Source organism: Chenopodium album, chromosome 2 (assembly GCF_948465745.1).
Source record: "Chenopodium album chromosome 2, dcCheAlbu1.1, whole genome shotgun sequence".
In the NCBI taxonomy this organism is placed as follows: domain Eukaryota; kingdom Viridiplantae; phylum Streptophyta; class Magnoliopsida; order Caryophyllales; family Amaranthaceae; genus Chenopodium; species Chenopodium album.
Window position 1 is genome coordinate 65,357,810 of NC_137835.1, and position 23,946 is coordinate 65,381,755.

At 35.5% G+C, this 23,946-nt stretch overlaps 1 protein-coding gene across 2 annotated transcripts; it reads right to left on the minus strand.

The window, feature by feature from the left end:
* Nucleotides 1-9,675: 9,675 nt before the first annotated feature.
* Nucleotides 9,676-16,155, minus strand: LOC145599410 (uncharacterized). 2 transcript variants are annotated; one of them, XM_081655801.1, is made up of 11 exons: nt 15,844-16,155; nt 15,607-15,666; nt 14,805-14,972; nt 14,646-14,700; nt 13,669-13,859; nt 13,463-13,546; nt 13,313-13,346; nt 12,919-13,037; nt 10,192-10,269; nt 10,046-10,117; nt 9,676-9,965 (listed from the first exon to the last, which is right to left on the minus strand). In XM_081655801.1, the coding sequence occupies exons 1-11, from the start codon at nt 16,045-16,047 to the stop codon at nt 9,903-9,905; spliced, it is 1,128 nt and encodes a 375-aa protein (XP_081511927.1). In that variant the 5' UTR covers nt 16,048-16,155; the 3' UTR covers nt 9,676-9,902. The 2 variants fall into 2 exon arrangements, with proteins under 2 accessions (XP_081511927.1, XP_081511933.1); XM_081655807.1 differs by lacking the exon at nt 15,607-15,666.
* Between the last annotated feature and the right edge of the window lie 7,791 nt (nt 16,156-23,946).

Consider the following 23,946-nt stretch of genomic DNA (forward strand, 5'->3'; position numbering starts at 1 on the left):
AACTGTCAAATGTGGCTCTTTAGTACCAATTTCTTTAGAATTTGCTTAGTTTCTGGTATGGACTTTGACAAGTTTTAAGAGTTCCGTACTTTTACTGGAAAGATTTTCATTGCCAGTGTTGTTTTGTTGATAAGAAGCTATGATCAAGAAGCAGTTTGCTCAGTTGGTTTTTGAAGCAGTTTGCTCAGTTGGTTTTTATTCTTGTTTTTATCAGTGTTTCTCATTTCTTGAATAGGCTTATTAAGGCCGATTGATGGAATGGCATGGTGAATTCATGTGCCATGTATGAACTTCTTGAGTTACAGTAGTCATTTTATATCTGGAAGAGCTGTTTGCGTATAAATATGCTGATTACAGCTGATTGATTGAATTGACAGGGTGGTTTTTTTTTGTTTTTTTTTTTTTTTTTAATCACTTAAACTTTCTTTTGTGTTTGATTTTAGGGTGTTTTTAATTTTCTGCTTTGCAAGTATGTCTTTGAATAGAAGCTTTTGAAATATAGTTAGGTTGTTATATTGATTTTTGAGGTTTACCTTGATTTATTTTACATTTTTATGTCCTTAAAATGCCTGGCTACTTTTGGAAATCAAAAATTATATTATACCTTGCCTTTGAAATCTTACTCTCTATTGAAGCTATTGAAGCATGGTTAGGTTATGTGTTTGCCTTTTGAGGTTTTCCTTGGGGTTACTTGAATTTAGTATGTCCTTGGGGTTTTCGTTTCTGGATATAGTTTGTAATTGTGACCCTTTTGTAAGCTATTGTGTATGCTAAAATTGTGTGCATGATTGTTTGCTGAACCATGCGAAATACTAATATATGGATTCATTTTTCTTCTTTTCTTTTTGTGGTTTGAATTTCTGTCTGTTTTCGTTGCTGGGTTACTTGTTTCTGCTGTTCCCTGGATGATTAAGGTTTCAGTTGTGCTAAGTACATCAGACTGTACTAAGACTTGGTTTTACGAAAGAAAAGATGGCATTAAAGAAGATCAGAAAATTGACTGATCATTTTTTGGGTTCGTGCAGGAGAAATAGCGATCAGACCTATGTATCTTCTAATGTGTGCATTTTTTGAGGTGTTTACATTTAAGAAAGTCAATTATTAATTTATTTATTTTGCTACATTGCTCTAGCTGATCTTCTACCTACCCACACGTGATCAAGCTGGGTCTTTCTCTTGATTTCTCTGTGTTCTACTATGAGATCCTTTGATTCCGATTTCCTTTTGTGTTGTTGATTGCCATTTTCTTCTTCTAAATAGGTCTTATGGGCAATTTCTGATATTGGGTTTTAGTACTAAATATTACTTACAGCCTTTTTTTTCTTTTTTTTTTTTTGGTAAAGTGAATGTTCTGTATTACGTTTTGTGATTTTCAGGCATGAATTAAGGATGAGAATTAGATCACTATTGAGGTGTTGAATTATAAGATTGAGAATGGTATTTTCATTGCTTCTAATTCAGATCTTCACTCTTTGTTTCACTATACAGTTCAGTTTCAATTTGTGTTTTGATAAATCATTGAAGTGATGTTTGAAATTTCTAATGCGCATTTGTTGGTATTGAATGCTGAACGGAAGTATCTTTCAGTGTGGGTTGTGGTTAATGATGGGAACTTCTGTGAAGAGAATTTTCTCATTTATTCTGGTTTGATATTGGTTTGCCTTTTTGTTAATCTTTGAAGCTGTGACTCTCTTCCTGCCTTTTGACTTTCTACTCTTCAAGATATTGTACATATTTATAAATTATATTTCATTGTAGCTATGGATCTTCAAAATAATATTGAATCTTATATTCTTATCCAACATTTAGATATCTAAAGGACACAATTGAGAAGCAATTCCTGACTTTAGTTGCCGACTATTCTGTTTTGTGTATCGATTGATATTTTAGCTAGCTAAAATGCTTATATTACCTGTTGAATTGGTTCTGGACCACATACTTTCTTAATATTTCTTTATCCTGATAAAATCTCATTCATTACCCATATGTTGCAGATTTTGAAGAGTAAGGTTGCCAGTGTTAAAGTCGAACCTGTAGTTACAACTGGTGCAGGTGATGCATTTGTGGGGGTCTTTCCAACCAGGTTAGCATCTGACTCGAATTAAGGTACATTACAGCAGAACTTGGAAAGATACATGATAGTGCTTGGCTTCATTCAATAAAGCTTTCATGTTTGTTGAAAGATGCAAGTTATTGAAGGTTGGGATGAGGGAATGATGGAGACTTTTTAAGGGTTGGGGTGGGGGGAGGATTACGAACTCTTATTTGGAGACGATGGAAATAGACTTCTGATCATGTTTTGATGTACCAGTTGGAGCTAATACTCCCAAGTTGGAACTAATATATTGATAATCCGTTGTAGGCAGTGTTCAGGATTCTGTATTTCGACTTCCAACTTTGCCGTCAAGGCTTAGGGTTTTGTCTCGCTTGAATCGCCAACAACAGATTATTTCTCATTCTCGTATTCGGACGTCAGGTAAGATGTGCTCTGATAAGGTTTTTACAGTTTGTAGGATGGATCGTGTGGGTTCAAAACGACGTGCGGCTTCGCCTCTTGTTCCGAAGTATATCAACTTAGATCGTGTGAAGCTTGCTCGCATTGGCCCTTCTTGGGTTTTTGTCACTTCATGTAATGGTTGTCAAGTGTAGTTGTGTATGTTGTTTTGTTTTTCGTTTATAGATCCTATTGTAAAAATAAAAAAATAAAAATAAAAATAAAAAAAGGTAACAACAACCAGCAGCAGCCCTTAGCTTGCAGCTTCCATTATTTCAGCTTCATAAAAAAATTTCACACATCATGGAACCAAATAGTGGGTCTTATACCCAACCGCCATTTCTTTTCCATAGATAACCAATTTATGAGCTGAAACATTCTGCTCACGAGGCACATGAGAGACAAAAGCAACCTCAAAGCTATTAATTAGGGTCTTTTCTGATTTACTGAATTGAACTGAACTGATTGGAGTTGAACTGAATATTTTATGAGAGTAGATGATTAGGAACTGAACTGAAATAAACCGATTGGAGCATATCTGAACTGAAATTAAGTTGCAGAGAACTGGCCCTTAGACCAGCAACATCGCAGATGGTCGTAATTAGCTAGCTCATGGTGCGGATATCCTCTGATCCAGTGGTGAGGAGCATGGTGCGAAGCGAGTTTGCATTACTTTCAATTTCAATTTTCTTGATTCCCAATTCCTTTGCAATTGTGAGTCTATCAGATCATTGATTGCATATAACTCTATATCAAGAGGATTAGCAACATTGTATTTGCAAAAAAAACCAAATATACCAAGAGTCATCAACCCTTCGAATGACTCCTCCTCCCGTAGCATTATCAATATACCAATAATTTACTATCTAGTTTAGATACCCATCTTTGAGCCTCAATTGAAAAATATGTAGGCCCTTATTATCTATATGATACTTCGTAATAATTTTGTTTAATATTTATTTATTTAATTTCAAGTCAAAACAATCTCTAACCAAAAAAAAAATGGATGTGGTAGTCCATAATGTGGAAAGTGACAATAGGATACTTAATAGAGTTTCACCATCACATCACATGAGTTGCTAAACTAAGAAGTGGATTGGTTTTAACCATATCGTCATTGGATGTGAGAAACAACTCATTTTGTGTCAATGTTCAGAGTTGAGTTTTACATTTAGAGATGGTCTAAAAAGTTACTAAAACCAGACAATAATATAAAAACTAGTGTTAGGCTCGGAGATGTCTCGAGTTACTGCGTTAGTTTCATGATTAAAATCTTTATTTATATTTAATTTTAATATAATGACATATAATATGGCAATAACTTAGTACCTAACCCTATGTTTTAAAAAGTTAAGGTTGTGGGTTCAAATCTTGTGCCAAGCTATATTTTTAAGCACGTGAATGAAATATTCAATTGATTGAGGAAGGTGTCACGTAACACCTAAACATCTTTAGGAACGTCTTTTAATATATAGTATAGATTGAAATTAGAAATCTTATGCCCTTCATCAATGCAATGGTGGGTCAATAGTATAAGATAATAGAGTATGTGAGAAGTTAATGGTATTCTCATTAAGTTTGACGTGTATTTATACACCTAAGAAGTACTGTAACCTAGGTTTACAAAAGATAATAACAAGCTAAGAGGATATACATACAAGTTGTTAAATGAGATAAATATTAGTGAATATTCACAAATGATAATTAAGAAAAAATCTCTTCCCTAACTGCTTTTGAGTTGGTCATCGTTATCATGCCCCCTCAAGATGGACGGCCGGAGAGAAAGTCCAATCTTGGCAAGTAACATTCAAAGTCGTGGGCGAGCAAGTGGCTTAGTCAAGGCGTCGGCTATTTGATCATCATTAGCCACTGTTGTAACTCGTAAAACTCCAGCTTGAACCCGTTCACGAATAAAATGATAGTCAACACCAAGGTGTTTCATTCGAGATTGGAAGACTGGGTTTGCACTTAGTTTAGTTGCTCCTATATTGTCACAATAGATGACTGGTTGTTTTGAGCTAGACACACCAAGCTCACCAAGAAGATGACTGATCCAATCTAGTTCAGATGCAGTTTGAGCAACGGAGCGATATTCGGCCTCAGTTGAAGATTTTGCCACTGACTTTTGCTTCTTAGAGCTCCAAGATATTGGGTTCTTCCCTAAGTAAACAATATAAGCTCCAGTAGATACAAAGTCATCATGATCACCCGCCCAATCCGCATCGGAGAAGGCATGAAGTCGGAGAGGAGAGTCATGATAGAGATTTAAGCCAATGTCAATTGTTCCTTTGAGATACCGAAGCAAACGTTTTAAGGTTTGCTAGTGGATTGAAGTTGGACGATGCATGAATTGGGACAATTTGTTTACGGCAAAGGCAATATCCAACCGAGTGAGTGAGAGGTATTGTAAGCCACCAACAAGAGCACGGTATTGAGTAGGATCATCAAGAGAGGTACCTGCACCTAAGGTGAGCTTGACATTGAGGTCTAATGGAGTGTTTACTGGTTTGGTGTCCGTCATGGATGCTCGGTGTAATAAGTCAGACATATACTTGCGTTGACTTAGGAATAAGCCATGAGCACAATGTTGTACTTCAACTCCCAAGAAATAATTTAACTCACCGAGGTCTTTGAGTGAAAAACGCATGGCGAGTCGAGAGATGAACTTGGATATTGATGTGGAACAAGGTCCTGTGATAATTATGTCATCAACATAGACAAGTACATATATGGGTTTTGGAGTACCTTTTGTAAAAAAAAGAGATGTATCCATAACCGAGTTGGTAAAATCAGCTTCAAGTAAAAAATTTCGTAGTTCGTTGTACCATGCGCGAGGTGCTTGCTTGAGGCCATAGAGAGCTTTACGCAAGCGGCAAACATGGTGAGGATGGTCTTTGTCAACAAAGCCTTGAGGTTGAGCCATGTAAAATTCTTTGGTCAAGGTACCTTGGAGAAAGGCATCATTGATATCAAGTTGCCGGAGTTGCCACCCATTAGTGACGGCAAGAGTGAGGATCAAACGAACTGTTGAGGGCTTAATAACTGGGATGAAAGTTTCTGAGTAGTCAAGCCCGGGCCTTTGATGAAACCCTTTAGCCACTAAGCGAGCCTTAAATCGATCAATTGATACATCTCTCTTGTATTTTATACGGAACACCCACTTACAACCAACCATATTGTAAGTAGAAGATGGTGGTACAAGTTCCCAAGTACCATTGCTAACAAGAGCATTATATTGAACGGTCATAGCTTGTCGCCAGTTCGGATCGGTAAGGGCTTGTTTAACAGTTGTGGGTTCAGTTGGGGTAAGTTGGGCAGAGAGGTTCAACTTGTTTATGGGCTTGAATATATTATTTTTGGCTCTAGTTGTGAATGAGTGAGATGGAGGGGGTGGAGGTGGGTTTATTATGGGCGTTTGTTGGGTGGAGGGATCATTTGTTTGAGAATTAGGTGAAGGTGGGGTCTGTATGGAGGGGTGGACGGTAGTAGGAATTTGAGGAAGGGCAAGGTTAAGTGTGCACCATTCACTTAGTGTATCTTGATTATTAATAGGGGCGGAAGCATTGTTTATAGTAACAAAAGGATAAGTATCCTCCACAAACTTGACATGTCGTGATGAATAAACTCTTAGAGTAGTAGGATCAAGACATAAAAAGGCATGTTGTGTGGGGGAGTAACCAATAAAAACACAAGCAATAGACTTGGGAGCCAATTTGTGAGGTGTGTATGGTCGGAGCCATGGATAACACAAACAACCAAAATTGTGGAGATTGGCATACTTGGGTTTGCTACCAAATAACTTTTGATAGGGTGACAGGTTTTGAAGAGTGGGAGTTGGCATACGATTTATGAGATACACTGCCGTTTGAATAGCCTTAGACCAATAGGTAAGAGGCATGGAAGCATGGGTAAGGAGAGCTAGGCTAGTTTCCACTATGTGTAAATGACGACGTTCGGCATACCCGTTGTGTTCAGGTGTGTGAGGGGGACTCGTAAGATGAGAAATACCATGTTGAACTAGAAAGGGATCTAACTTTTGGTATTCTCCACCATTGTCAGAGTATAAAGTTTTTATTGGTTTGCCAAAGTGTTTTTCAACTAGCGCTTTGAAGGTGGGAAATATAGTGGATGTGTCTGACTTATTTTTCATAGGATAAAGCCATATATATTTAGTGTAGTGGTCTACAAAGACTACATAATATTTGAAGTTATCGAAAGAATAAACTGGGGAAGACCAGACATCACTAAAAATAACTTCAAGGGGTGAGGATGTTGTGAGAGTAGATAAACCAAAAGGGAGTTTATGACTTTTATTAATTGAACATGAATTACAATGAGAATCATGAACATGAGAAACGGAAAAACTAGAAATTAATTGCTTTAAAATGGGAATGGAAGGGTGTCCTAGACGATGATGCCAATCGACTTGTTTGGTGGTGGTGTAGACTCTAGGTGGAAGGGACTTTGGCCACTCATAAACTCCGTCCTTAGATGGTCCTTTGAGGAGGATTGACCCCGAGCTAGGCTCCTTGACACAAAAAGAAGAAGATGAGAATTCAATGGTGACATTATTATCAAGACAAAATTGATAAATGGAAATAATATTTTTGTTCATGGAGGGAACACATAAGACATTAGTTAAGGAAAAAGGTTTAGAGGAAGAGGGGAGAAGAGTAGAACCAATATGTGAGATGGGGAGTCCAGAGCCGTCACCAATTACAATCTCATGTGTACCATCATAAGGAGAGTGGAGAGACAAATTCTCCAAGTCTAATGTAACATGGTGACTTGCACCACTGTCAAGCAGCCATTGTGGTGATGTTTGTGAAGAGGATGGTGTTTGGGCAGCAGTAAATGGTTAAGCAGTGGCTGCATTTGCTTGGGGAGAGTTGATTCGAGTGTTGTTGCGGGGTGGAAGAGAGATAGATGGGTGTACCTCTCGAAAGTTTGGGCAGTATGCAAGTACATGACCCTTGACATTGCACCATTGACATTTGCCCTCAAAAGGCTTGAAGTGCTTAGGAGGTTGAGGAGTGTTTGAGTTAACTGAAGTAGGAGGATGATTAGATGCACGTTGTTGTCCATTGTTGGTATTCCACCTAGTGTTGGTTGGATTTGCCGTAGGTGGAATAGCAAGAGAAGAGTCACGAGCCAGGGAAGCATCATTGAGAAGCTCCTTGTTAATGAGTTTTTCATGGAGTTCTTCAAAGGAGATAGGAGTGTCACGGGCATGAACGGCATCGATGACAGATTGAAAACTTGAGTCAAGACCTTCAAGAACACGATCAAGAACATCTTCATGAGGGATGATAGTACCCAAAAGAGCAAGCTCATCCACAATATGCTTTATTTTCTGCATAAAGTCAGGGACACAAAGAGTACCCTTGGAGATATGACGGAGTTGGGCTTTAAGTTGTTTGACATGACCACGAGACGGGTTAGCGTAAGTGCTTGCAAGGATGTCCCAAGCAGCCTTTGAGGTCGAAGCACGAGTGATAAGAGGGCTGATGGAGGTGGAGAGAGTACCGGAGAGAGCCCCGAACAGGAGTTTATCCTGACGAGACCAAGTGGTATACGCCGGATTGGGTTCAATCGTATCACCTTTAGTTATGGTTTTGGGAGGAGGGGAATGTGTACCATCAACAAAATGATACAAATCATAACCAATAAGAAGAGCCTCCACTTGGGATTTCCAAGTGAGGTAGGTGGAAGGCGTGAGTTTTTGCACAGAGTGAACATTCACAATCACAAAGGGTTTGGTGGGTTCATTGCCATTGGGAATTGTGTTGCTGTTGTCAGGAGCCATCGAAAGAGTTTTGGAAAGATAATAGGAGGAAAAAAAAAATCAGAGAAGGATCACTAAGCTCTTGATACCATATAAGATAATAGAGTATGTGAGAAGTTAATGGTATTCTCATTAAGTTTAACGTGTATTTATACACCTAAGAAGTATTGTAACCTAGGTTTACAAAAGATAATAACAAGCTAAGAGGATATACATACAAGCTGTTAAATGAGATAAATATTAGTGAATATTCACAAATGATAATTAAGAAAAGATCTCTTCCCTAACTGCTTTTGAGTTGGTCATCGTTATCAAATAGTTGGTGACATTATTAATATATATGTCAATGTGACATTTGATGATGATTAGTAAATACTACCAACATTACAATTTGTAAAATTCATTTATCGGAAATTTGGAATCGATCAATATGCTCACTGACCACTTACAAGTAATTTTAATTTCATTAAACAATGTTAATGATAATAGTTTCACCATTAACATGACATTTAATTTACATGTCAATTCATTAAAAAGAAATGATTGAATTTGACTGTATTTCCACCATTTTCTGCAAATAAAAAAAAAATTTAAAAAAAAAATCGATTGCATTTCCTGAAGCTACATTTGTTTAAAAAAAAACCCAAAGTGAAAGGGGAGGAGGAGAGAGAAAGAGGCAAAACTAAAGAAGCTCCATTATATTGGATGCCATGGATAAAATTAATTAAGATCAAAAAGGTAATAATGGGGTTTTAAGGATTTTGATATGACGACAAGAAAATTGCTGAACAACATTAAGGCAAAAAAGTTGAACAATACCTGGTTAAAAAATTACGTAGTACTCCGTATGTATGTTTTTCTAGAGAAAATATCAGGCAAAAAGATGAATAGAAAAAATATTTTTCAGAAAAAAAAAATAAATTCATAAAATATGCATAAATTCATAAAATAATGCTACATTGGAAATGGCAAATACAATTTCAATTTCAAAAGTATTAGAGTTTCACATTTTGGATTGAAATTCAAATTTTAATTTTTGATGGAAAGTGGGCCTTAATTTTCTGACCAGTGACCACAACCATTATGCCAAATTGCCCACACATATTGTATGTGGGCTATCACATATTCCCTCCGTTTTTAAATACTTGCTCAATTTCTCCATACGCGGAGTTTTAAGAGAAATTGGAAAAGTAATAAAATATAGTAGTGGGGTAAATGGAAGAATAAAAACTGTATAAAGTAAAAGTAGTGGAGAGAATTGGAGGAGAGAGAATATGAAATTAATAAAATATTATTTATGTTGGGTCAATTAAGTGAGAGAAATAAATTAAATATTGTAAAAGCTTTCTAAATAAGGAAATGGATCAAGTATTTAAAAACGGAGGGAGTACAAGGATACAACCAAAACAAAAGAAATAGTTTACCAAGTCAACAATTTAAGAATCAATACAGTCAAGATCCAAGACAAGCAGATATTACATCCCACAAAATTTGCTTCTCAGCATAACAAGTCAACATTACTAACTTCAATAGATGCCAATCTTGGCTAGAATAGATACCACATTGACACATTGTATCCTCTACAATTTACACTAATACCTAGGATATCTGCATGATTCAAATCTAAACAGCCCTCCTCTGCATCTTGAATCTGGATACCGGCTTTGAAGGCTGAGGATTAGATGGCTGCATTATATAAACATAACTTCTTATTAAATGAATGAAAAGTAAAACATGATGATTAGACCAGAGAAAAATATAGTAACCTGATCAATAGTTTCTTTATCTGGAGAAATTTGCAAATTATCTGTCCGCTCTATGATAGAACCAGTGAAGGCCTGCAGTGAATGAAAGATCAGTACTTGGCAATAAGGAGAGATGAACTATAGAGGGAGACAGTCAAAAGACATACCTTGAGACTATCTGTATTGGGTCTAGAGTCTATAGACAATCGATTGCTAGCATCTGGTTTAGGCGTTGGAACACATATCTGAAGGCCAAATAGGAAGGGATGGGATCAGTTATCATATAGAGAAATCTATATTACTGCAGTTCATCTATTTTATGTCTTTATATAAGGAAATCTATATCTGACAGCCAGAAACTAGGTTTATATTACTTCAGTTTATCTAGGTTAATATAAAGAAATCTATATTACTGCAGTTTATCTATATTACTAGAATTTATATAGAGAAATCTAAGAAATGGGTTTGAAATAAGAGCATGTACCATATTACTGTTCTAATGATATAATCAAGCAGTGTTTAGCAGTTTATCTAGGTTATAATCGCAAAGCAAGAGACTTTTAGTCTAGTCATGGAAGATACTTCCAACCACCCAATCAGCATGTCCACTTAAGACCTACTCCATATAATTTGAGCCTGAAATAGTGAAAATGAAAAGACACAACAATCATCACACAACCAAACGCAGAAAATTGACAGCCACCAACCATCCAATTACAAGAAAAAACAACAGAAATTAGGATTTGCATCTACATGGATCAGCAAGCTAAACATGAGCGGCTAGTGCTATTACCTATTTATCGAGCTAGTCACTAGAGCCTCTACCTTGGACAACTACAATTTTACATAGTCACACTCAGCCTCCCCAAATCCAACTTGATGTACGTAGTATCTTCTCTGCATTCATCTAATCTCTTTACATGCCCTCCTTATTAGCCAACGGAGAACTAATCTTCTTGAAACTTAGACCTACTTTCCACAATCACATTTAGGGGTTGTTTAATTTAAGATAGGTCAATTGAAAATGGTGCAAGAAATGAGAATGCACATAGAAGTATCCTTCCTCTTATTATTTACAATAATATGTGCTAAGGTAAGGAATAAATACCCCCCAAGCCCATCCCCGCATCTGTCGCCCCTTGGTCACCCAACAAAGAAAATATTATGTGCTATGATAAGGAATGAATACACTCAAAGCCATCCCCGCATCTGTCGCCCCTTTCTCACCCAACAAAGAAAAACCCTTTACCATCAGTGAGAGAGTTCTCACTGTCACAGTGAGTCTTACAACGCCTCACTATTCCTTCTTTGAACTCCCTTCGCAATCATGTTGTGTCCCTTTTATCACCTTTGAACTCCCTTCACAATCATGTTGTGTCCCTTTAACACCTACCAGCACCACCACTTCATCTCCCTCTGTCCACAACCAGGACAACACTGGCAACACATAATCCTCACTCTCCTCGCTGAAGTCTAGTCACCCATTGCAGCTTCCTCTCTATCCAACCACTCAACATGACCACCGTACATAGGTGACCCAATACAAGTATACAACCACCAAGGATCAAAATGCCACTACTATCAACAAAAACAAGAGTGAGGAGACGAGAAAAAAAACAAGCTAAAAGAACATTTTCCTTTTCGCCAAGTCATATGGACATGGTATAATTTTTGAGCTTTGTCTCAACAAATCTGAAGCCATCACTACTGCTCCAATGTCAAAAGGTGATTGTGGTGGTATTAGCAATGCCTTGCTAATTGACTATATTGGTAAATCCCCAAATTCTGGTGGCTGGGGATAAAAGGATAGGTTATGTGAAGCACTGGTCAAAGGCTCAAAGCAACTGAAAGGATGGAAGTCTGAGTGAAGTGCTGGGAGTTCTCTGAGACAGCTACATGTGTGGGGAATTCCAAACACTAGCAAGACAATGTGCAAAGAGAACGGAATCAAGGAAAGAGGAAGCTTGTAGATTTCAATTAACTAGAAGCAATACACAAATTTCGACCAACACCTAACAGAAATTTAAGAGGCCTCATATTCTTTCTCCAGTGACATTTATTTTTGTCAGACTGCAGCTTGGTTACTTTACTGGATGGATACAAGTAACAGTCCCAATTGGAAGCTGCTTCAAAAATTCACAAAATTCAGAGGAAACTAATTTCCTTATCATTCTTCTGCAGGGAGAGTATTTAGCGTTTGAGAAATAAGACTATATATGTAGTAGATTTCAATATGGAGTAAATTTTTTGGAGGTCACTCTCAAAAGCATGTATTTTACCTGGGAACTAGTGAGACACCTCTGAACTTTTGCACATTTCATGTGATGCCTTTCACAGTTTCACATCTTACTTTGTGCACACTATATCCTTGAACTTTTGAATAACGCACAATGTATGCAACAACATAACTTTTTTTTTTTATGTTTATTTTGTGAACAATATTTGCTAGTCCCTTTTTGAACGATTCCATATGATGATTCACGTTAGCCGACCCCAAATCATTTTGGACTAAGGCTTTGTTGTAGTTGTGACTTGTGAACAATGTTGACGTTAAAGAGGAGTTCTACCTAGTCAGTTATTTGGACACATTTAGTTACAAGTTTTTCAGAACTTAACAAACACTAATAAATACAGTTAAATACGTTAAAAAAAAACTATGCACTCTTCAGCCGTGTAAACATGATTTGAAGGAAAACATTGACATTGTGCTTCAAATACATTGTGCATAACATAGATGTTAATTAGGAATAAACTGTGCATAAAATTAGATGTGGAAGGCAGCACCTGATTTTTCAAAAGTACAAGATAGCCCATGGGTTTTTCCCAAAAAATCCAGTAAATATGATACACAGCAGAAAGATGTGTATTGGGCATAAAGAAAAAGCCATGTATACCTCAGATTTTGACTTGGACTCAAATGGAATACTTTTCTTCATCACAGGAGGGGCATAATCTTCCTCTGTCGATCTTTCAACAAGATTTTGCAGCAAATTTTTGCCACGTGAGGATTCATCTGATCATAATAATAAATGTGAGAATATCAGCATCAATACAATTGACAGAAAGAGATAGGACAGCAAACAAAGCTGAATCAGATACCCCAACCCTACAACAATGTCCAAACCCAAACACGGACTACTTGGAAAAATAAGCAGCCTTTAAGGTCTTCCTTTCACAGTAAATCCAGACAATCACACCTGCCAGAACCAGGGCCGGGGTTGGGGCCAAGTGCTATTTTGCACTTACATCATACTTCAAAAGTAAACTCTAATGGAGAAAGAAAGGTACCTTTATGCATAGATTGCAAACTCAAACTTTCATGCTGCACGAAAGGGATGCCAAACGACAGATGTAAGCAGCTTGCAGGAAGAGTCAACATGCACAACAAAAAATAGTCTTCCAAGAATGCATATAATAGGAAGTCATAACAAGTCTTACAATTAAGTTATCAGCATCATTTGGTAGAGTATTTCTGTCCGGGAGAACTTTGGCATGATGATGGTCTTTAGATTGCTCCTGGTCCTGATTGGTCAACAGTTTAGATGTAAATAGCTCCGGCAGCAAGATCCAATAAATTGATTTACTAAATTCTCCAAAACCTATTGCTTTCTACAGAAAGTAATTAAAACTGATTAGTGATTTACCAAGTTATTGAAGTTTTCATCACGTGTAACGTCTCCAAGCTCTTCAGTATCTGCTTCTTCCTCCTCAAGTTCTTCTTTCTCAAGCTCATCAAACCTGGACATGATACGAGCATAATCTTCATCATCAACTGCCCCAGGTCTACTACGATTACCAACTTCACACACACTAGCAGCCTCTGCCTTTTCTGGGCCTGATATTCCATGCGTATTAAAAGTGAGCAATCCCTTTACTGACAGATTTTTAGCTAATGCAAATCGCAAACCTAGGCTACCAGCATAAGGTAATGGGAGGAACAGGGTAGGTCAAACAACTCTTAAACAAAAGTCAGTAAATATCTGTTAATATGGGAATCAGCATGCAGCATCCAAAAATCCAGCAAAATAAAAACAAAAAAAGCACCAATTTCAACTTCCAATACATTAAAATAGAAGTGCTACTCTGTTATGTAAAAAACATATTCTGCTTATGATATCTTAGAAATCTTACCGAAATTTGAATAAATTTTGGAGTTGTTTTGTGCAATATCTGGGCTTAAAAACAAATACCTCATCCTAAGCTAGTTAAAAACTCAAATAATTGATATGATAGGTTTAACCTGACCCCCCCCCCCCCCCCTCCTTCTCCTTCAAAAGTACACAGAGGCACTGAGGCAGAGACTAAGAACAGATATAAGAAAATTCTTCGGAGTAGTACAATGTCAGACGTAGTTAAGGACCATGGGACTAATATTTCCATACTGCCTTTGGTAAAAGCACATAAATGAGACTCCTCATTAATGAAGGGGGGAGGGGAATCCTTCAAGCACCAACAGGAAAAAGTGGTGAAAAAAAAAAAAAAAAACCTTTAACAATGTGTTGTTCAGGCTAATTAAAATATATATACTAGCAGATAACCATGGAAAACATCATAAGACAATGCTTCCATCGAAGAAATTCATCGTCAATTTAAGAAAGGAAATTAGCCTGTTTGGACATACTTCCACCAGCATCTTCATCATCACTTAACTCTTCTCTGATCTCCACAAGACCCTCCTGCAATAAGCACAGAAAAGCTAAACTGAGCAGATACAAAAACAAAAGTTAAAAAGACATATAAACGAAAAGTTACATAGAAGCATCATTCATCCAAAAATCACCTCAGATTCAGCAGCAGTTCTGTCATAAAATGAGGCCTTGGCTTTGAGATCTTCAATCACAGCCTTAAGGGAGCCAACTTGCGACTCCAACCCCTGCCCTCTTCTTTTAAGAATGTCAACAGTTTGTTTGGCCGTTCTATCCGCGAAATAATTCTCTCCTAGGAGAACCTGATACCCACTCAAACAGGCTTCTTCTTAGTTTAACTTTGCGGATGATAACTCAATTCTTACAAACAAAAAATGTCACACTAGGAGCAAAAGGCACAAGCTTACAAGTTACAACATTACGTCGGTATATGGTTAACTACTCACATAGAGACTATTAAGCTAACATGACAGGCTAGTCATTCCAAATCACATACAATTCATCCATGTGTGAGGTTGATTTTTAACCAATTTGGGGTGGCAAAACACAGTTCTATCCAATACACACGATGAATACAGGTTTTTGCCTATGGTGGATTAAGTATAAATTTTGCTCATTCCGAGGGAATAAACATATTAGTAAGTCGCACAGCTAGGGGAACAAAATTGCATTGCATAGATCAGCAATTCATGGACAAACATAAGAAAATACTAGATTACAGCTAAATTTCATAAATTTGTAAGCTAAAATGTAAGCTCCTTTGCACAATGCACATAATTATTGCAAACCCATTCATAATAAACAAAATTCCAATAAAAAATGTCAACAAATTGAGCTCAATCTTCACCAATTCACATACACCCACAACAAATTAATTAACCATTACTCAATTTCCAAAATACACAAAACAAATTTAAAAATAAAAGATCAAATTACCAAAAATTCATTAGTATGAACTAAACGACCCGGAAAAAATGCTGCCTTCCCAAATGGAACCTGTAAATTCACCCCAAATAAACAATAATAACTCAAGGGATGTTCTATTCAACTGATATTACAAGTTGAATAAAACACACCCTAAACCCGTACAATATAAAAAGGTGTAGTAAGATAAATTAAGTTGAATAGAACACACCTAAACCTAAACTCGAACGAGACCAAAAAGAAAAATACCTGAATATCGTGATGAAGTTCATCGGGAAGACGTTGTACAAGGTTGATAAGGTTAGTATTGTCAGCGACAAAGCTAGTGAGGTTGTCGAGTTCTTTGAGCTTTTCCGAAATCGTGTCGTTGACGAGGTTGGCGGCTTTCTGAGCTTCCTCAGCAGGGAACATTGAAGATAGTGATGTCACGGTTCCCTTCCCACGCGCCGCCATTGCAGAGAGAGAAAGTTAGTGAGAGAAAATGCGATGTCTCCAATTTGAGTCTATTTATGAAATTTTTCTGCGTGATGATATGGCTCCCATGTAATGCTCCAAAACGGGAAATATAGGAAATTAGCACCAAGACTTTAAGTCTATGTTCAAATTACCCCCTTAATTTTTAATTATAGCAAATGGACCCCAAAACTTAACATATCGTGCAACGTACATCTGAGCATCATTATTTAACAATAAATTCATCAAAACATGCTAATTTTTTGTATTAATAATAAGCATTAAGAGTATTATACATGCGTTATATTTCTTACCATTTCAATTAAATGTGAGCAATTGAAGAGATTAATCAAGTATGATGGTTTGCTAAATTCCGTTAATTTTTTCGCCCTTTGTCATATTTCAGTGTCGATAATTTCTATATTTTATAGTATGTATTTAATATGTATGCTAATGTATATGTACAATATTTTGGATGTAATTAATTTTTTTTAACTTTTTTTTGTCTTTTATTGGAGTATATTTTATGAAATTTATATATTTTAATGTGATTTTGCTCAAATTTGATGTATAGGTTTTGATTGCACAATTATATTAAGTTGTGGGGTTAATTTGCTACAAGTAAAAGTTATGGGGTTACTTTACACCTGCAATAAAAGTGTTGGGGCTAATTTGCTACTACACCCAAAACGGGAAATATAGCAAATTAGCACCAAGACTTTATGTGCAGGTTCGCCGCCGGACGATGATAGGTTGTCGCGGGTCTGAGGGAGAATTGGGTTTGAGAGTTAGCGTCACTCGGTTTCATATTAATCCCATATACTCTGTATTATTTTGGGTATTTCAAAAATAATATACCCATATTGAATTGGAAAATTTGTGTAGGACAATCTTTTAAAATACATTTTTTTGTTTAGGATAACTTTTTGAAATATGTAGTACATTTTTTATCTAGGACAACCTTTTAAAATTTTCTTGGCAAAGTCAGACCTTATTATAATTTTTTTTTGTTAACGACGACCAACCCTTACTTTCAAGCGTTAATCCACCAGAATCCAGCGTTGACACCCTTCACCACCATTATGTGTACTCCACTCAAACCACCACCCCTACCAGGCCACCACCAACATCACAACTAGAACCCCACCACCACCTAAAATCCACCATCCACAAAATCTGAAACCCCACCACCAGCGAAATCTGAAACCCTGCCACCACCTAAAACCCACCACCAACGAAAACCCACTACCAACGAAATCCCTAAACCCCACCACCAGATAATCCCAAGACCCCATCCTACAATCACTCACCCTCCACGCAGACCGCAGCAAATCAAAATCTACTACAAAAATACCAACCCTAGCTTTAGATCTGTAGGCACGTAAATTTTATATAAGTGCCACATTGGATATGATACGGTCAAAAGTCAAGTATTGACTTATGTTTATTTGACTTTTAATTGGAATTAATTATTTTGGGTGAAATAACTTAAATTAGTCCATTTTAATTATTGTTATATTATTGTCAAGCCCAACATCCAATGTACATTAAACCCTAACCCTAGGGTGTCCTCACTCTCACATCATTTGGAGAGGAGGAAAACCTAGAGAAAGGAAAAACCTAAAAAGAGAGAGAAAACAAAGAGATTCAAAATACAGAGAAAACCTCTCAAATACTCTAAAACCTCTAAACTTCTCCAAAGAAATCTTCTCAAAACTTAGAGGAAGAACAACAAGCATTTGACGTGTCGTTCTACTCTAAAAGATCACCCGTGGAAGAGATCAATCCTCGACGGCCCACAACACGAAAGAAAGAAGGAATTCAAATCATTAAGAACACCACTTCAACCTCTACATCAAATGGTCATTGATTGAGATCAAGCCTCGTCGGCCCTCAATCAAGAATTCAAGTCAAAGGTCTACATCAACAACAAGTCAAAGGTCTACATCAACAATAAGTCAAAGTTCTGCATCAAATCTTCAATCGAGATCAAGCCTCGATGGCCCTTGTGAATTACGTCAAAGTCAAAGTGGAGATCGAATCAGAGGAGAAAATTAGAGATTGTACCCAAAATTATCAAATTAATAAAATTAACACTTTGTTACATTTATTTTGAATCTATATTTTGCAGATTTAAAATTTGTGTTTACAAGATCTAATTGATTTTCATCGTTTTTCTAAGATTTCACACCCATTTCTCTTTCTTTCGTGTCGATCTGAGATCCTTAATTGAGACAAAGAAGAATGTGGCTGGTGATGGTGGTGGTGGCGGCGGCGGTAAAGAAGATGAAGAAGATTGGTGGTTGTAATAGTCCGATGTCGAAGGTGTTTATGGTGGTCTTGATGTTGGTGGTCTGGTCTCGAATGTGTTCATGGTGTTGGTGGTTCTTTTGGTGGTCGGTGATGATGGTGGTGGTCAATGATGACGGTGGTATGATGGTGGGGTACAATTAGGAGAAATTAGGGTCACGTGCAAGTCACGTGAGGGTCAACGCCTGAAAATGAGGGTTGGTTGTCGTTAACAAAAAAAAATTATAATAGGGTCTGACTTTGCCAAGAAAAATTTAAAAGGTTGTCCTAGACAAAAATTGTCTTTTAAAAGGTTGTCCTAGACAAATTTTTCTATTGATTATGATACATTTTTAAATTAATTTTTTTTTTATTATTTGTGTCCATGTATTAAAAATAAATCGGATCCTATCGTGTCCATATCCTATATGCATTTTGACATGCTTCATAACAAAGAAACATTAAATTTCATATCGAGATCTAGAAGATCGAGAGGAAATTACCTTAGATATCCCACTTGAGTAAAGAAAAGGGGAGAATAAAGAAAACGCCTGAGCCTAAGATGAAGCAAAATCGGTCATGAGTTCGATCATATACTGAATAGAGAAAGAGAGAGAGAATGGAGTAATGGATGGAGAACAATATAAAGGATTCTAGGGTTTTATCTTTTGTTCCTTTTATTTTACACTACAAGAAAATAACCTTTTCGTAGCGATTATTTTAACCTTTAGTATCGATTGTAATTGCAACAAAAAGCTTTCCCAACGAATGGTCATTCGATACAATATCTCCCGTTGCCTTAGCCTTTAGTAGTGGTTTTCAATATCGCTGGGGTTGGCCTCAATAATCGATATGAAAAACTACATCCAATCGTGGTGATTATTGTAGCGATTACAATCGCTATAAATGTCTAACTCATTTTCTTCAAAAAAAAAACTTGCGTATGATCTTTACAAGATTCGAACATGCAACCTCAAACTCTTATATTAAATGTTTCACCAATAAGCTATGACATATTTTATGTAATCTTTGTCAAACAATATTTATATATCTAGTATTGAAAAGGCTTTTCGTATCGATTTTTAGGATTTAGTGGCGATTGTAAATGATACGATTTCTCAAAATTATATAAATGTGTAAAAATAGTGTGGATATGTATTATTATGTTTTCTGTATCGATTTTATATGGGAAAACCATGGCGATTGTAAAAATGATACGACATCCTTAATTATTTCACAAACATACTTGCATATTGTTGCGAATGTACAATCGCTACGAAATAATCGCTACGAAAAGTGATTTTTCTTGTAGTGTTAGAATTTACTTTTGGAAATATTTTAAGAAAGAGGGAGTTTTTCCACATTTTTTTCCTTTTTAAACAATTAGGTGTGGGTTCGAGCATGTAAACAAAAACTAGGTTAGATCCCGTGTCATGCACGGTAATCTATAAATATGTGTAGTAATAAAAAACTAACGACTCCACCATCAGGAGACACTCCACCATAGGGAGACGAACGAGTATCTACACTACTTGTGTAGATTTATTGAAATCTAAATTGCAAAACTAAATAAAATTAAAGGAAAAGGATCGGAAATAGTATAATTTCTGAAGAAATTAGACTATTTTTGGCCTAAACGGCCAAAATTTTGGAGAAACCCTAGAAGAGAGGAGGAGAGAAGTATTTTGTTCTTAGTTTAAATCACCAATGATAACGCTCTTAATAAGTAGTTTATTTAAATAAAAAAAAAATTAACTAAGGACACACCAGGAGATGGCACGTGTCATTGCTAGTGTGTCTTTTAGTATATAGTATTGATGATGATTTAAGCTTTCTTGTAGAAAATTGAGACGATATATCATTGTTTATAATAATTTTCATCTTCAATTGATATAAATAAGGAATAGAGATTTATATGAAAAGAAAAAAAATATATGAATATGATCAGAATTTGGAAAGGGGAAAGAGAGTGAGATATGGGGATTTGTTGCATAATTATTATAGGTATGAATAAATTCATTTTTGGAAATTAAATATTATAGTATTAGGTTAGTCCCGTACGATGCACGATTTTAGTAATAAAATATTTGATCATCTGTATTAGAAGACATGATGTTAAATATTCTAATTAAATTCATAATTAAAATATTTTTTTTTTTAAAAATGCTAGCATTAGTGTTTAGTGGTTAATATAGGAAGAAAGAAGAAAAAAAATGAAAGAGCCAACCACCGATTATGTCCTAATTTTTTTCACTATAAGAAATATATGTTGTTAGTCGATTTAATAAAAAATAAATTAAGTGTATGAAAATTTGTAATGATATAGTTTTTCCAAACATTAGCTTTATCTATTATCTTGAAAGGAAAAAGAAAAAAATAAAATAAAAAAGAGGATAATGTCACACATAGTTTAAGCGGGAAATTTTTTAATAAAAAGCTGATACATAAGCAATAGTGATGTCAGCGGTTTCTACTTTAGTTATAGTTATAAATTGTAACACCCCAATAATTCTCTCTTAAAAACCTGTGAGAAACCTGTATGTAACCTGAACAATTTCAAGAGAATTACTGGTGTGCTACCGCCACGTGTTCAAACGTTAAGGCTATCTCAGAAATTAGCAGCGGAAAACCAAAACAGTTTTAAATAAACCTCAAAACAAAGGAATTAAATCAAAATAAGTATTACAAGTTGGAACCATTAAGGCCCTTATTCAAAACCCAATAAAAGTAGTAAGTGTTTAAATTCAGAGTCCTAATAACTTCAAACTCAAAAGAATTAGCGTCAACTAAAAACAAATTAAATTAAATTCAAACTTTGCAAAATAAATAATATGGAAACAACCAACTCTCTACTCAAGATCCCACAACCCTGATGAATGCTGCATGTGTAAGAACCTGTGGTTATTCTGCTCCCCAATATTACAAGTGTAAAAATTGGATCGTCACAGGGTCATTGAAAGGCGAAGGTCATGACCAAAGAAAGACACACACAAAAGCACGCAGTCAGCAAAGCTGAGTACATACAAGTTGCGAAAACGAATTGAGAAAATACCTAACATGCTACTAATATTCAAGCACAAGCATCATTAAATATAGACTCAATTCACGACTTGATTCACAAATTTATCAAGACCTCACTATTTAATATTAACTGACTCGTTTATTTATTTCATTGGATTTAGCAATAGACAAGGTTGTCCAACCCATGTCCCATTTGGAACATTAATACAGAAAAACCCCATGTCTCCTTTCGGAAACATCAATAAACATCCAACGACCACGGGCGCGACTCCGTGATCGTAGTTAGTATGAGATCTCACCTAACTCCTAGTTTTAGAAAAATAATATTTGAAATAAGAGACTCGTAGATCAGACGGCCTCGAGAAAAGTACACGGCTAATACCCCATGTACCCCAACCCCTGATTGTCATTACTCCAGAAGTGCACCAATCCAGAGTTTTATTGCTCATCCATCTTGCACTTTACGTGATTTACAGGTTTAGACTTGGTGATGACTCATATGCATAACAATACAATCAATCCAATATCAATTCAATCAAGTAAAACAACTTTTCAATTTCAATTCTTGATTTATTAGTGGCAAGCAACATTTATTATTTATTCCATTACTACCTCGGTGTATAAACACCTTGAGTGCATAAGGCACCCCAAAACCTTAACCTCGTCTTACAAGACTTGAATTTCTCCTTTACTCATCCTGTTTACATAATCCTGAACGAGTAATAATTTGATCTTTACACCAAACACATACCTTTGCCTTTAAGCGCACCTTGCATAAATAAAGCACAAATAATACTTGCATTATAAACTAGTGCACATCATTTGAAATTCACAATGTATAACCAGACAATTTAACCCAGTCAATCCTATACATGATACTAAGTTCTCGATCCGTCCTTAAACATGCACCTACAAGCAAGGTTTCGTATCTTGTACGTACCTTGTGTAAACAATCCGGTTGACCACTTTAAAACTAGAAGTCGCCTTCTACAAAGTCCTCTCCTAAACCAAACAATTAGGAATAAATCAATACCAAAGCAATTAAAATTACAGCAATACTAAACTACTTTAAAACCTCTTAAATTACCAAAACAAAGTCTTTAGATTGTCCCCAAAAATCAAAGTTAGTAATATAACATCCCAACTTTAAGTTTACATGCTAGAATTATGAAAACATAGTGTTTTATATCAAATTACAGCAACTTTAAAGTAGGTAATTAAATCTGGAATTTTGTTTTAAATATATAAAATAACCCCATAAGCATAATTACTTGAAATAGTCATTATATAGCAAGTTAGTGTGTTAAAAACCCAAGAATATATCAATTCAATGCAATTAGAGGCTTCAAAATAAAAGGTATAAAATCTGAAAATTTTTATTAAGATTAGAATATAAAGTTCAAAGCTTTTTCAATCACAAAATACCCACAATAAATATTTTATAGGTTTAGAAGCATAAAAACATGAAATTAACACTACTAATCCATAAAAATTGAAACTTTATTAAATCTGAAAATTTATATACAACCAAAATAATCATATTTTGACATACTTTGAACATAGAATAATTAAGTAACTTGTTTAGTACATAATTAAGCCTTTAAACATGAAAAATCAACACTTTAATACCCTAAATTCATACATAACCAAATCTGAAAATTAACATAATAATTTAAACATACAAAACCCATAAATTTATAATCTTTTGTAATTTATACATAATATCAAAGCCTAATAACAATAATTTTCATAATTGAATTCAAATAAAATTGAAGCTTTAATTAAAAATAACAAGAAATAAGAGAAGGAGAAATAAGGGAAAAGAGAGGGGAGGAGGCAAACTGCAGGGGGCGGCAGCAGTGGTGCTGGGCGGCGCGGCAGGGCGGCAGGGCGGTGGTGCTGGCAGCGACAGGGACGGCAGGTTTTTTTTTTTTTTTCTTTGCTTCGTGAATTCAGTAGGAAGAAGAGGAAAATTGAGAGGGCTCTTTCTTTTTTTTTTTTTTTTTTTTTTTTACGTGAGAGGGAGGAGAAAAGTGAGGGTTTTGAGGGTTTTATTTGGGCTTTGGGTTTCCTAATTAGATTAGGAGTAGTATTTGGGTTTTGGGCTATGTTAGAATTACTTGTAAATTAATAAAAATACACTAGTTTATTTTAAATTCTTTCATAAAAATAATTTATTTAATGAAATTGCCATAAATATAATTGCAAGAATAATATATAAATAAATTATAATTAAATTAAAGTATGGGGGATTACATAAATTGTTAGTAAAAACGCTTTAAATACATGTTTACTACAAGTTAATCAATAAGTTTATGATAATTTTAAGTTACATTTGGCAGGGTGAGCAATTATCTTGTTCTTGTATTTGTAACTTTTGTGAATTTGTTTTTCCATGGAACGAACCATGCTTTAATAATGTTATTTGTTGTAAAGTTTAGGTTTGGTTTTTTGTTTTTTATTTTATTTTTTATTTTTTTAATGCTTTAGAACTAATCCGATTTCGAGGCTTAATTCTAGGTAGTTAGGTTATACTCCCTTCTTAATTATTGTAGGCAATCGAATACACGGTCCTTCTTACTGCACCAA

Bases quoted from the DNA above. Each gene is read 5' to 3' on its own strand.
- LOC145599410 (XM_081655801.1), bottom strand. From the start codon at position 16,047: ATGGCGGCGCGTGGGAAGGGAACCGTGACATCACTATCTTCAATGTTC. The intron at 13,347-13,462 runs GTAAGACTTGTT...CCTTTCGTGCAG, and splicing joins ATGATGCTGATAACTTAATT to CATGAAAGTTTGAGTTTGCA. The intron at 13,038-13,312 runs GTACCTTTCTTT...TATTATGATCAG, and splicing joins TTTGCAATCTATGCATAAAG to ATGAATCCTCACGTGGCAAA.